Source organism: Muscardinus avellanarius (genome assembly GCF_963383645.1).
Source record: "Muscardinus avellanarius genome assembly, chromosome: X".
NCBI classification, from domain to species: domain Eukaryota; kingdom Metazoa; phylum Chordata; class Mammalia; order Rodentia; family Gliridae; genus Muscardinus; species Muscardinus avellanarius.
Window position 1 is genome coordinate 47020623 of NC_137792.1, and position 14593 is coordinate 47035215.

The 14593-nt window shown below is 40.4% G+C and overlaps 1 protein-coding gene across 2 annotated transcripts in view; it reads right to left on the reverse strand.

The window, feature by feature from the left end:
• Nucleotides 1-9718, reverse strand: part of ALAS2 (5'-aminolevulinate synthase 2) — a gene marked incomplete at its 3' end in the record, with an annotated part of 31308 nt that extends 21590 nt beyond the window's left edge. The window contains exons 1-4 of one of the 2 annotated variants that reach the window (XM_080718303.1): nucleotides 9695-9718; nucleotides 3855-4050; nucleotides 3076-3198; nucleotides 1274-1384 (exon numbers count right to left, since the gene is read on the reverse strand). In XM_080718303.1, coding sequence (XP_080574429.1) covers nucleotides 1274-1384; nucleotides 3076-3198; nucleotides 3855-4035 — 415 coding nt within the window. In that variant the 5' untranslated portion in view covers nucleotides 4036-4050; nucleotides 9695-9718. The remainder of the gene's footprint in view (nucleotides 1-1273; nucleotides 1385-3075; nucleotides 3199-3854; nucleotides 4051-9694) is intronic. The other variant, XM_080718304.1, reaches the window with a different exon arrangement.
• Nucleotides 9719-14593: the final 4875 nt, after the last annotated feature.

Here is a 14593-nt window from a genome sequence, read left to right on the forward strand (position 1 = left end):
ATATCATATATCAAATAAGTGTCCAGTCAATACATGACTCATTAGAAAAGAAAACCCATGCACAAAAATAAGAAAGATAATAATATATATTTCACACAACCTAAAATAGAAAAATAAAAATGGAAATAACCACATTTTAAGTGCTTGATTGAATGAATAATGTTATATACACACTATAGAACAGTCTTCTGCCATTAGTAACTGCTATGCAGTTTTATGTCTATGGACATGAGTGATACCCAGATCATAATGTTAAGTGAACAAAGCAGCAGAACAAACTCTAGGTAGAATAAAATATTAGCCAGGTGTGGGGGTGCACACCTGTATTCCCAGGACTTGTGAGGCTGAGACAGGAGTATCACAGGTTCAAAAATAGCCTCAGAAGCTCAGCAAGACTATGTTTCAAAATAAAAAATAAAAAGGGCTGGGAATGCAGCTTTGTGATAGAATGTCTCTGGGGTGCAATCCCTAGGACCAAACAAAGGATCATATTTCTGAAGAAAACATGTGTATGATGAGTTTTGTGGCATGTGTATGTGTTTGGCCACAGGAGGATATCTGGGAGAAAGCATAACAAAAGTTAATGGTGCTGAGACCAGAGGACCGCGGCTCGTGGATGGACAGTCTCAGCTACTTAGTGAGGCCCTCCACTACTTAGTGAGACCCTGTTTCAAAATAAAGAATAAAAAATAGGGCTACAGGTGTAGCTTGAAGGTAGAATGCCCCTGGGTTCCATCCCCCGACACACACACACACAACACACACACAAAAAAAATGTTAATGGTCCATGGGCAACTCTTGAGTGATTTAAATTACCTTCTTTATACATTCCTGTATCTGTTAAAATTATTTTACAATGAATCATATTTTTCTATATTGGAAAAATAAAGAAAATCTTATTTTGAAAAGTGAATATAAACATGTACAAGAGAGGTAAAATTCTCTGGGAAAAATAAGAGTTTTGGAGGGAAGCATGGAGAGAAAATAATGGAATATACTTCATATTTAACAAGGTTGCATCATGAGCTAGAAATACACTACACTTCTGTAAATGTAATTTTATCGTCTCCTCATGACAATCTAAGGAGGAAATCCCACTCAAGGGAAGGGATTTCCTTGCCAAATTCACAGATCCATCAAGCCAGCAGTAAAATTTGAACTCAGATTCTCTTTGGGTTCAGAGCCCTTCTATGACCCTTCTCTACTATGTCAGATGTCATCTGAGGACTCCTTCCCTGTTCTGCCCCCCTTATTTTCACCTCAGCAAGCTTACCAGCCATATTGTGCTCAATCAGTTGTATAAATTTCCCTGAAATCTGCTCAGGATCCTGGGGACCAGAGAAGGGCTTCCTTGGACTGGTGGAGGCCAGGGAGCTCAACAGGTCTGACAAGGAATGTAGGATTCATTGATATAAAGAGAGGGAGAAGAAAAAGAGAGAAATCATGTGTTGTCCTCTGCAGCTCAATGCAATATATAGAAATTCAAGTTTATATAGAAGCATTCTGAAGAAATCTATGAAGTGAGTTCTCACTCATCTCCCCAGTAGCAACTCCTTTTAATGTCAAGAAACCTTCTGTAAGGTGAATCACACTTTTCACAAGGATTTTCCCTTGAGTGCAGTAACTAGGGAATCCACCCTGGGTCCTGCAATTGGGAGGCAGAAGCAGACCAGTGCACCTTTCTCTTCTTTTCTGAATGTAATTAGATTGCCATTTGGTATGCTTTGGTTCTTAGTCATATGCCAAAAGGGTCTGGGAGAGATGGTAATAGTATGACTCTCTCAAGTGTGATTATCCTGGGTAGTCTATGCCAGTTGGGTTGACCTTGGCACTCTGCACCTTTCTAAAGGATATATCTTGTTGAAAACAAAAATTTTTTTGGTATTGGTGGTTGAACCCAGGAACATTCTACCTCTTAGATTCACTCCTATCCCTCTTTATTTTTTATTTTTGAAGCAGGGTCTTGCTACATTGCTGAGGTTGTTCTTGAATCTGCTATCCTCCTGACTCAGCCTCTCAAGTACTGGAATTACAAGTGTGTACCATCATGCCTTGCTTGAGAAAAAAATTATTTGAATCTGTTTTAATAAAACTCCTAATACATAAACCTTTTCAGTGAACAAAGGCTAATTAAAGGAGTATGCAGCCAGGATTAGTGGCCCACACTTTTAATCCCAGTACTTGTGAGGCTGAGACAGGAGGATCATAAGTTCAAGGACTGCCTCAGCAACTTAGCAATATGCTCAGCAACCTGACAAGACATATTTAAGAATAATATTAAAGCATATTTAATTAAATATTTAATTAAAATAATTATTCAATTAAATAAATATTTAAACTAACTGAATATTCAACTAAATGAATATTTATTTAAAATAAAAACATATTTTAAAATATGTTTAACAATATTTAGAAAAGGGCTGGGTATATAGCTCAGAGGTAGAATGCCTCTGGATTCCATCTCCAGCACCACCAAGAGAAGAGGAGTATGCTAGATTAAAAATAATATAACTACTTAAAGGATGGATCTACTTTCAAACCTTTTCTTCAATTCAAATCCAGATTCTCATAATGTGCTCTTTTTTGATACTGGAGATTGAACCCAGGGGCGTTCTACCTCTGAACTACACCCTCATCTCTTTTTAGCTTTTATTTTGAAACAGGATCTCGCTAAGTTGCTAAAGCTGTCATGGAATATGCTATCCTCCTGTCTCAGCCTCCCAAGTACTGGGATTATAAGGACCCTCCACTGTGCCTGGCACAGTGTATACTTCTTAAACATGGGAATCTGAACTAATCAGAATCCATTTAGCCACCTGTGAGAGAGGAGACATAAACTCCTGAGGGCCCATCTTAGATTAATAGCTAGAAGTTATGAGAGCCTGTGCATGCATGTGTGTTGAGGAGAGCGTGCTGCAGTACATAGTTCAAGTTACTGTGTACCACAGCTCCCCTAGAAAAGACTGCTACTTCCCAGTGTACTAGCTGCCCTTGGATTAGCCTAGCTCAGGAATATGATGGAGTGGGGTCAAATATTAGCAGTAAAGATTGGATAAAGAAGAACTTGACTCCAACCTGTCTTGAAAGTCTTCACATCCTCCTGGACCTCTGGAGCTGCTTTCTGCACAATCTTGCTCTTCCCATCCTGAAGTTCTGACAGCATGAAGGGACAGTGGCCCTTGGTCCATGATCGAGAGTCTAGGCAAAGGTATAAGAATAACTGAAGGTGCATTTCCAGCTGTACATGCATTTTAACAATAATTACTGATACTCATTGCATACCAAGTCCCTATCTTAGGCTATGGTATAGATGCAGAGACAGATGAATCTGGTCTCTGTGCTACAGAGCCTCTAAGCTAGTGGAGATGGCACACAGTAAAGGTGCATCATGAACAGTGCTGGAGTGGGAGAGAGGAGAGGGCTTATGGAAATTCAGATAATATAGGGGATATAACTCAGAATTGGCACTGAACAGGATAGATGTCTAGGCAGGCTTTGCAGAGGACATGATGACAAGTTCAATTTTGAATGAGAAGTTTGAGGCACTCTGACACTCAAAATGGGAAAGGATAATTAATAAGCCATAAACAAAGGCACAGAATCTTGAAATGGAGGTGATTCTGGTAATTTTAAGTAATATTAGCATGGCTAGAGTAGAGTGTGTAAAGACCATGAGAATAAGACTCTAGACAGCCTGCAAGAAGACATATCCAGGTATATTTTTAGACTAGTTCATTCTGCCTTGACAGTTTTCAAATGGGCTCTCATAATTATTAGGCAATTAGCAAGTATGACTTGGAACCTGGTCTCTATGAGACAGATGTCTTCCCTTTTTTCTGGCAACCTCTTCTTACCTCCCCCAGCCTTTGTTGCTTTAAGGTGGATTTGAGAACAGCTTGGTCCTTTGGGGGCGAGGATAGGACAGCGTCCAGTACCAAACAGGAACTGATGAGTCTTAGCCACTTTTCCCAGGAGGCCCTTGGGGCCACGGGCAAGCACCGGGCAGCTCTGTAGCAACACAGCTGCTGCCACCATCTTGAGCCTGAAGTCCTGCAGAAAATGTGGAAGATGGGAGATTCCATTGTGAGGGCCTGGCCAAGAGCTGAGGGTCTCCTCTGTGTTTGAGCCTCTAACTGTTGCTTCCCACCCAACACTTGCTGCTTTCCTCCAAGATGCTCTAGTTATCCTCCCAAGAAAGGAAATTCCATTTCAATGTTAAATAAACCAATAGAGGTTGAGTGTGGTGGCACACGCCTGTAATCCCAGAATTTGGGAGCTGAGGCAAGAGGATTGCAGTTTTGGGGCCAGACTTGGCAACTTAGTGAGATCCTCAGTAACTTAGACCCTGTTTTAAAGTAAAAAGAAATAAGACTGGGAGGAGGTGTAGCTCATAGGTAAATTTCCCTTGGACTCAATCATACTACCACATAAAAATACCACTAGGACATTAGAGAGGAAGAAATGGGAAACTTACCACTAGATAAAGGGGTGAAGAGTTTTAACTGGAGGTCAGAAAGCCCAGATTCTGACTGTGACTCTGCCACTGTTCTCTTTTGTGATTGGGAGGATAACTGAAGTATGTTTTTGTGTGGCAGGATGAGAGTTGACAACCACCCAACCCTTGAGTGCAAAAGTATTTCTAAGAATATTGGCCTCAGCCAAGTGAAGATTCAGTCTGTTAGTCAAACAGATGCCATTAACCAGAGCCTTAGGGCTTGGCCCAGAGTGTTTCCCAAGAAAGCTCTGACAGAGATGGATAAGAAATTTGAGGCCACAGTTATTAGCTTATCTAGATCCAGAAACAGAAGGCACTAGGTTCTACACATTGTGTGCCACTGGGCTTATGTTTCATTATATTTGAATTTTCTCCTGACCTTCAGATAAGTACAGATAAAGAAGGACATAAAATAAAGATCCAAGGGGGACTGTAAGACAAGACAAAAAGACCTGGTCTGGGGGCAAGTGCAAGAGGCTGAAGCCAAGGCATAGGAGAGAAAGGGGCCAGAGAGAAGATCAAAAAATGAGAAACCAGTTGACATAGCACTCACTGAGAATTTCTTGAATTTGGGAGCAAGTTAGTGGATGAACAGGATCTCAAATGGAAGAAAGAGAAGAGAAGCAGGGGAAGAGTTAGAAGAAAACCTAAGACTGATGAAAGAAGAAAATAGAGTGAGAGCAAAAGTGTGGTGGTGGAGATAGAATAGAAATTTCAGGTGTCGGGGGATGAGATTGTGGCTGGAGACTACAATAGAACATCTAAGGCTCAGGAAGACAAAGATAGAATCTTGAAGTCAGTAAGAAAGAAGAAACAAGACAAAATTATTAGCTAATTTCTCATTAAAAGCCTTGTAGATCAAAAGACAGGAGATAATATATTTAAAGTGTTGAAAGGAAAAAAATCCCTGTGAACTGATAATTCTATATCCAGGAAAACTATCCCAATAGGGGATGGGGTGTGGTGGCACATACCTGTAATCCCAGTAATTGAAAGGCTGAGCTAGGATGATCACAGGTTTGAGGCCAGCCTCAGAAATTTAGTGAGGACTTTAACAATTAGTAAGACTAATTTTAATATAAAACATAAAAAAGTCTGAGACTGTGGCTTGGAGACAGAATGTCCCTGAGCTCAATCCCCAGAACCCCCTACAAACAAAAAAAGAAAGTAAGGGAAGAGAAGCCTGGTCCTACTGGAGGAGATGTGAGAGAAACTGAGTAGAAGAGAAAAAGGAGTAGACAACATCATATAAGCAAATGACAAAGAAAAGGAGATGGCTAAAAAAGAGGAGGAAGACTGATATTGATGGAAAGGCAGCTAAAGAGGGCAAGAGGGAGAAAGCAATCAAAAGAGAAGGGATAAACTGCAGAGCAAAAACCAGAGAGTGACAAGATAAGGGACAGGAAGATGGGACAGAGATGGGATGACTTGGGAAGACTGAAGCACCAGCACTGCCCAGAAAGAAACTGAGTAGAATCTAACAGCACTGTCAGTGTAGAAAGCTTTATGTTGTGATGGATGGTGAGCAGGAGGAGCTCATGGCCCTGTCCTCATGTGGTGACCTCATTTACCTCCCTCCTATTTTGATCTCAGACAGCAGGTGCCCTCCCTTTACTTCACAAAGCAATTGCTCCCCTTATTTCATTCTAGAGCATCCTCCTCCGTCTCATAGCCTGTCACAGCACCCTGGGGCCAGGGCATATGGGCCCCAAAATGGGGAAAGGCTGAAGAATTGTTGAAAGACTAAATGAAATAATTTATGTGAAGACTTTAGTATAATAATTCCTAAAAAAATAATAATTCCTGGCACCTGGTAAGTCCTCAAAAGATGTTAGCTTTTCTTATTTAAATTCTAGTTTCTTGATTCCTTTGTTAGACATTCTGACAAGCCACTTTCTCTGTCTGAGTCTTGACTTTGATCAGCTCTCCAAATGTGAGGCAATTATACCTAGCTCATATACATGGTCGTGAATTGGATCTAGTGCCTACCTCATTTATAAGATAAGAGTTTCCCTTCCTGGCCAGCCCATGAAGGCCAAAACACTCAGAGCTGTGTCTGCAGACCACAGATAAAACTCTCAGAGTTTATCGCCACTGGGGGCTGACCACTCCCCAGGCTGAGTCTAGTGCCTAGGGGAGAAGAGGATCTACTTCCTGGAATCTTGCCTGAGTATCTGGCTGTGGCTGCCCTGACTACTGGTGGTGAACAGAGATGTATGACCCAGGGAGAGGCAGGTGGGGCAGATGGCCCATTTCCAGGTTCCTGCAAACTTGTTCCCTGATATCAACACCAATAACAATAATGACAACAACACTGAAGTCTGTAATGAGAAAGAAAAAACCCAAGACCAGAGACAAACTCCAGCCCTGCCTTGCAATAATAGTGGATTAATCCCTACCTTCCATTTATAAAAATGGAAGGACTTCATTCAACACACTGTCTCTAAAGGGCTTTTGGCCATGATATGCTCAGGGTCCGGGAAAATATAGACCTCTTGAAATTTGATGAATTCTGAAGTTCTGTCAAGCCTCAGTTCCAACTTTTCCCTTCCTGGAACCTACATTCCCTCAATCTGCCTCACAATCATTATGACCTATAATTTAGCAGTCTAGTTGCCTTGGCCTCTCTGTCCATTCAATGCCACTGTCTACCATGAGACTGGAGTGAGTGGAATTGAATCAAGGCAATGTTTTGGGCAATTTAGGATATTAAGAGCTGAGGCTCTGGAACCAGACTATTTGAGTTTGACTCCTGGCTCCACCACCACTCACAAGCTTTGGAATTTGGGGGGAGGGTACTGGGTATTGAACCCAGGGCCATTCTACCTCTAAGCTATACCCCCAGATCTTTTCAATTTTTATTTTGAAACAGGGTCTCACTAAGTTGCTGAGGGACTTGCTAAGTTTCTGAGGCTGGCCTTGAACCTGCAATCCTCCTGTCTCAGCCTCCCAAGTACTGGGATTACAGGTATGCTACCTTGCGGATCTTAAGAAATTCACTTCTCTGCTCTATATTATATATCTAGAAAATATACTGATAACAACAAGAACATGCTATTTCTTAGGGTTGCTGCAACGACTCAGTAAGATCATTTGTATAAATGATTTAGAAGAATATCAATTACAGAATAAACACTGAGAAAGTGCTAGCTGGTTTTTTCCTCCATTTTCTATGTAGAAAAAATGAAAATACAACCAAAGAAAGTCACACAATGTATATATCAAGCCAAGCCTGGAAAGCTACAGACCCAATTCTTATCACAATCCTGTTACTAATTACTGTGTAAACTTGGGGTCTGCACCTCCCCTCTCTGGGCTTCAGTTTCCTCACAGACATGGGACTAAGTAATTTCATATATCCTATTTGGTTCTGATAGTCAAGCCTTCATGGAGGCCTCCCTGTGCCAGGCTCTGTTGTAAAATCTTCATATGCATTGACTTATTTAATCCTTGTAACAACCCTGTGATAAGGAAAACTGTCCAGGTCACAGAGCTAGTGAGAGAAACAGGATTGTAACTCAGGCAGTCTAGCTCCAGAGACCACTAACTTAACCACTGTGCAACCATGATTTGAATATTAGTACATAGCTTCCTAACTGAGAGCTCCACTCCAGACATTCATACCTGCTGCTGCACTTTGGCCTCTTGTGACAATACCTTTGCCTACGGAAAAAATCTCTAACAGAAGTAGGATTTGAGGGACTATTGAACATTCATTTAACACATTCTGCCATTTAAAAAGTTATGCCTCCACTCACCAAAAATCTTCTCAAAACAGTCAATTAAAAAGATAATGATGACATTTCCAGCCAAATGATCAAACGTATCTCCTGCCCCTTTAAAATTTCCTTTAATTTCAGTACCCAATTTGCATTTCCAGAGGTCAGAAGGCCAGAGTAACATTCCACCCCAGCAGAGAACCAGAAACCACTAGTTACCACATTCCTTGCCCACTCTTTCCCATTTGTGGCCTGTTTTGTGAGAATCAGTTTGGTTTAGAGGGGAATTGGTTCCTTTTCAGTAATTGGAAGCATCCAGCCTTACCTCTGATTCTAGTACCCTCTTCCCACCACTGAAGAAGCATACAGAGTGTTAGATACAATAGAATCATAAATTCATAAAACATAAAAAATAGATGACCATAAAATCAAGACTAGAAAGATTTGTGGAAATCAGTGGCCAAACCCCTATTTTAGAGGATGAATTACTTGCCTAGGATCTCACAGTGAATTAGAGTGAGAATACAAATCTGTTGACTTTCTACATAATGATACAATATTTCTCTCTTCCCTCCCTCCTTTCTTTCTTCTCTCTCTCTTATCCTTTCCTCTCCTCCTCCTCCTCCTCCTCCTCCTCCTCCTCCTCCTCCTCCTCCTCCTCCTCCTTCTTCTTCCTCTCCATCTCTCTCTCTCTCTCTCTCTCTCTCTCTCTCTCTCTCTCTCCCCCTTCTTTTTCATACTGGAAATTCAACCTAGGGGCAGTCAATCCCTAAGCCACACTGCCAGCCCTATTTTACTTTTTATTTTGAAAAGGGATCTCACTAAATTGCCGAGGGTCTCACTAAATTGCTGATGTTGGTCTCAAACCTGTGATCCTCTAGTCTCAGCCTCCCAAGTACTGAGATTAAAGGAGTGTGCCACCATGACGGCTTTTTCCTGCTACTTATTTACCTCTCAATTTCCCCCAGACTTCTCCCTACCTGATCTTTCATTTCCATTCCCCTCATACCCCCTCAGTTTTCCCTCCCTAGCTCTGCCTCCCTAAGTTCTGACCTACTAAGCACGGCTCTTGACTAATCAGAGAGGAGTCAAAGTGAGGAAATGATGGAGAAGTTCTGGAAGAAATAGTAAGATACCTTACTTTATAGAGAGTAGAAAAGGAAAGGAAGAGACAGAAGGAGACTGGGAGATACACAGTTGAGGAAAGAGAACAGGGGAGTAGAATTCAAGGGGGAAGGAAGATAGAGAGGAAACTCACTGGAGGGAAAAATAAGAGGAAGCAAAAGTGTCAGAGTAAGTGATGTGAGTGATCTGGAGAATTAACAAAGGAAAGAAAGCAAGTGGAAAAGAAACTAGGGCAAGTTGAAAACAGGGAAAGACAGAAAGAGAAGAAAATTTCTAAGAAACAGATGAAGACAAGGTCAGATGTAGTATGGCCGGAGAGCCAGTATCTGCAGATCTGAGGTTGCCAGACACTTACCTGTTGCCCTGCACTGAGGACGAACGAACGACAGGGGAGTGCTCTGGGCTAAGCCCTTGAGTCTATCCGTGTCCCAGGCTCAGCCCCACCCACCCCGCCTTCTGCTGGCCTGGCCCTGCATTGGCCCCAAGGCATCTCAGGTCTCTGCTAGAGATAAAACCCAACAGAGCTGCCTCTCTGGCTCTTGCCTCTCTGTTTTCTTTCTCCTCTCCCTCTGGGGTGGTAAAATGAGCTCATTTGGGTTTCAGGATCACACCATCCAAACAGAGGAAGGGCGCCTTGAACTCTGCCCTTCACTTTCTTCAACTATAAACTGTGGGCAGTAAAACTCAGAAGTAACTGGAGCACAAGAGGGAAGGGTTCAAACGCCCCAGCTACAACACAATGCTGTGCTTACAGTGTTCTAAGAGCCAGCTTCCACAGATTACATCCTAAGATGTTGAAATGATTCCATAACATCATTAAAGAAAACACTTAAAGTCAGGTGTGGTGGCTAGTGCCAGTGATCCACGTACTTCGAAGCTGAGACAGGAAGATTACAGGTTCCAAGCCAGCCTCAGCAGTTTAGGGAGGCCATCAGCAACCTAGCGAGACCCTGTTTTAAAACAAAAAATAAAAAGAACTGGGAATGTAGATTGGAGGTACAATGCCCCTGGACTCAGTCCCCAACACTAAAAAGAAAAAAGAAAACATATTTCACAGTGAGTAGTCTGAAACAAAGAACAGCGCATATGCATGCATACGTGTACACACACACACACACACACACACACACACACACACACACACATTTTTGAAGTTATCTGTCTTCTCTCACTTATTTCCTTCTCTTTTGTTTCTCATTCTTGTTTGCCCCTTTTCTTTCAATCTAAGCTAATGAAACTATGTAATAACCTTACAACTTTCTCTCTGAAACAGATTTCATCATTAATGTTATATCTACATGACTGTGGTCATGGTCTACATATTATTTACAATTTTCTCTTTTCATTTGGCCACATGCCAGTGTGTCATGGAGGTCTTTCTACAAAAATTCACTATTTAGTAGAGTTAAAATATTACAGAATCTGAAAGCATTATAATTTCTTTAAACACTCCCTTCTTGATGGAAATTTGGTGATTACTGGGGATTTTAGCAATAATGTTGCAATAAATATCTCTGGACATATGTAAGAATATTTTTGTGACTGACTAATCTCACTTAGCATGCTTTCCCTAATATGTGAGAGCTAGGGAGAAACGGGTCATAGGAGGAACTCTAGATGAAAAAGGAAATCCTAAATCCTATAGAAGAGCAAACAAGACAACCCAAAGGAGGAAAAAGGAGGGGGGGAAGAGGAAAATCTCTAAAACACACAATGTACTTAAACATATCGAAGTCAACCACTAAGCCAAGCAAGGGAAGGACAGACGGGGAGGGAATGGGGTGGGAATTGAGTAAGGGTTAAATCAGTGATGTGTACATATATGTACACACAAGTTTTTTTTACCCCAATATGATGTATGAATATAATGCACCAATACAAATTAAAAATAAATAAATAAATACATAAAAATATTTTTGTCTATATGTGTGTGGTTTGTGTGTAGGGTTCTGAGGATTGAACCCAGAGGCATTATGCCTAACTTCAAGCTATACTCTCAGCCCTATTTTTATTTTTTTTATTTTGAAACAGGATTTCACTAAGTCGTAAAGGGCCTCACTAAGTTGCTGAGGCTGGCCTTGAGTCTGAGATACTTCTGTTTCAGCTTCCCAGGTATTGGGATTACAGACATGTGCCATGATGCCTGGCTGTGATGGTATGAAAGAAAGAAAGGAAAAAGGATGGAGATAAGAAAGGAGAAAGAGAGGAAAGAAGAAATTTCTGAGTTAAAATGTATATAGACATTTAAAATTTTGATATTGCCAATCTTCTCTATGTATGTGTTACATGTCCCTAACAGTGGTATATAAAAGTGTGTGTGTGTGTGTGTGTTTCTGCAAACTTGCCAACCCCAGATATCATTTTTAAAAAATATATATGTTAATGCTATGGACACTGAAAGTGGTATTTCAGTATTTCTTTTACTTGGGGTTTCATTATTTATGAGATTGGGTAGCTGTTCATATGTTTCTTGATCATTTGTCTATTTCCTTTCTTAATCAAACCCATTCTACTCATTGCTCAAATTGGAAATGAGTTTTCAGAAAAGGGAATGGACAAAAAGTATATGCTTTGGAGCCAGATGTACCCTTGTTATCTTACTTAGTAGCAATGGGCTTCACTAAGCTTGAAATTCTCCATCTGTAAAATGGGCCTAGAACCTATTCTATAGGATTGTTGTGAGGAGGACATGTAGCTACTATTGTTGTTTGCCATCATTTTCCTTTTGAGTTGTGAAAGTCCTTTGAATAATATGTGTATGATTTTTGTGATTTTTTGCTCCATTGGGATTCATTCATTAATTCAACAAATATATATATTGAATGCCTACCACGTCAGGCACTGTGCTACATGCTGGAAACACAGCTGCATGGAATTGGAAAGTATGGATATATCATGGTACACTTAACTTCTTTATGGTACTGGGGATGGAACTCAGGGGTATTCTACCTCTGAGCTACACCCTCAGCCTTTCTCCTCCTCCTCCTCCTCCTCCTCCTCCTCCTCCTCCTCCTCCTTCTTCTTCTTCTTTCTCTCTCTCTCTCCTCTCTCTCTCTCTCTCTCTCTCTCTCTCTCTCTCTCTCCCTTTCTTTCTGTCTTTATTTTTGTGGTATTAGGGATTGAACCCTGGAACACTCTACCACTGAGATATACTCCCAACCCTTTTTATTTTAAACAGGGTCTTGCTAAGTTGCTAAGGCTTGCCTCAACTGTGTGATCCTCCTGCCTCAGCCTTTTGAGTCACTGAGATTACAGGTGTGTGCCACCACCACCATGCCCAGCCACCATCTCTTTCTTTTATTAGCTCTGCCCCCTACCCAGATTCTGAAGTGAATTTCAGAGAGCAGTCTGTATCCTCCTGAGTGTTGATAGCTATGTCCCATTTGTACTGTGGTTTCTTCTTATTGCAAAATTGGTCTATAGTTTCTAGCTTAATTGAAATAACACACCTGTTTTTGAAAGATTTGTTAAAAGCATCCAATATTATTATTTGGGCCCAATATCATTTGGTGGTGGTAGGTGAGTCACTTTTTGACAGCTTTTTTGATGTTTTTCATGATTTGTTTATGTGGGTTCTTTACTTCTTTTCACATAAGTTTCAGTAATTAATAATTTTAAATAGCAGAGAGTAATACAGAGAATTTGCATATAATTTTGGCCAGGTATAAAATTCCAAAGGCCAGTCTTTTCTTCCCTCGGAGTGGTTTTAATTTTTCTGACATTTAGTATTGGAGCTAAGATGTTTAGTGTTAGCTTTATACACATTCTTCTATAAGTAATTTAAATGCTAGATAAAAATATCTTCTGATCAAGCTGGGCATAGTGGTGTATATCTGTAGCCCCAGTACTTGGGAGGCTGAAAAAAAGAATTACAGGTTTGAGGCCAGTGCATAGTAACTGAGTGAAACCCTGTTTCAAAATAAAAAAAAAAGAAGTAGGGGTATAGAGCAGAGGCAGAGTGCCCTGGGTTCAATCCATAGTACCAAAAAAAAAAAAGACTTATCTCCCTATCAAGGAAATTGGGTAAAAGAGTAAGGGAGAGAAAGGGAAGCTTGCAGGAAAAAACAGACAAAATAATGATATGTACATATATGAATGTATCACTATAAATCTCACTATTGTGTACAATTACAATGCACCAAAAGTATGTGTGTGTGTGTGTGTGTGTGTGTGTGTGTGTGTGTGTGAGAGAGAGAGAGAGAGAGAGAGAGAGAGAGAGAGAGAGAAGATTGAATCCAAGGACACTCTACCTCTGAGCTATACCCCAAGTCCTGTTTTATTTTTTATTTGGAAACAAGGTCTCACTAAATTGCAAATTGCTCAGGGCCTTGCTAAGTTGCTGAGGCTGACCTTGAACTTTTGATCCTCCTGCCTCAGCCTCCCAAGTACTGGGATTATTACTGGCACTGATATAAATTTAAAAAATCTTCCTATAATGGGATTTCAGAAATGGCCTGTGGTAATAATTATAGTTTTTCTCTTTTAGTAAGCAAAAATATATTTTCTTAATCTACTGAGAAAGCAGAGAGAGCAATATAAACAAAAGGAAAGAAATTAGTGTATTGCAAGAAACACTGCAAAGAACAGATAATATTTAAATTGATTATGAAACATGAGTTTACTAGGTAAAGGAGAGAAAAAGGGACAATCCAGACAAAGCAGGCAGAGGGTATAAGATCAGTAAATAAGAAAGGTTTACAAGTATTTACTATGTTTTTGGAACAGTAAGTTTCCTGGATGTTGGAGAAAGAAGAGTCTGAAATTACCTGCTAAATCACTTTCTGGAGGACCAAATCCCATCTGAGTACTTAGTTCCTCTAAGTGTCACTGTGAAAATGAACAGTGATTAAGAACATGCTCCCTGGAGCCAAACTTGGATTTTGCCATTAATCATGTGAACTTTGGTAAGTTATTTTACTTTTATGAATTCCAACTTCCTTGTCTATAATATAAAGGTACTGAAAGTATCTCATGTCTGTTTGATAATGTTTTTGTAAAGTATTTTAAAGTACTATGTCTATGCCAAACTTATCAAAATGTCTGATTTAAAGGTAACAGTCAGTCAATGGTTTGTTCATTTAATTTTACTCTTTTTTTTTTTTTTTGCGGGTCTGAGGATGGAACCCAGGGGGATTTGACCTCCAAGCTACATTCCCTGCCCTATTTGTTTATTCTTATTTTGAAACAGGGTCTCACTAAGTTATGGATGGCCTCACTATGTAGCTGAGGCTGTCTACCAACCGCGATCCTCCAG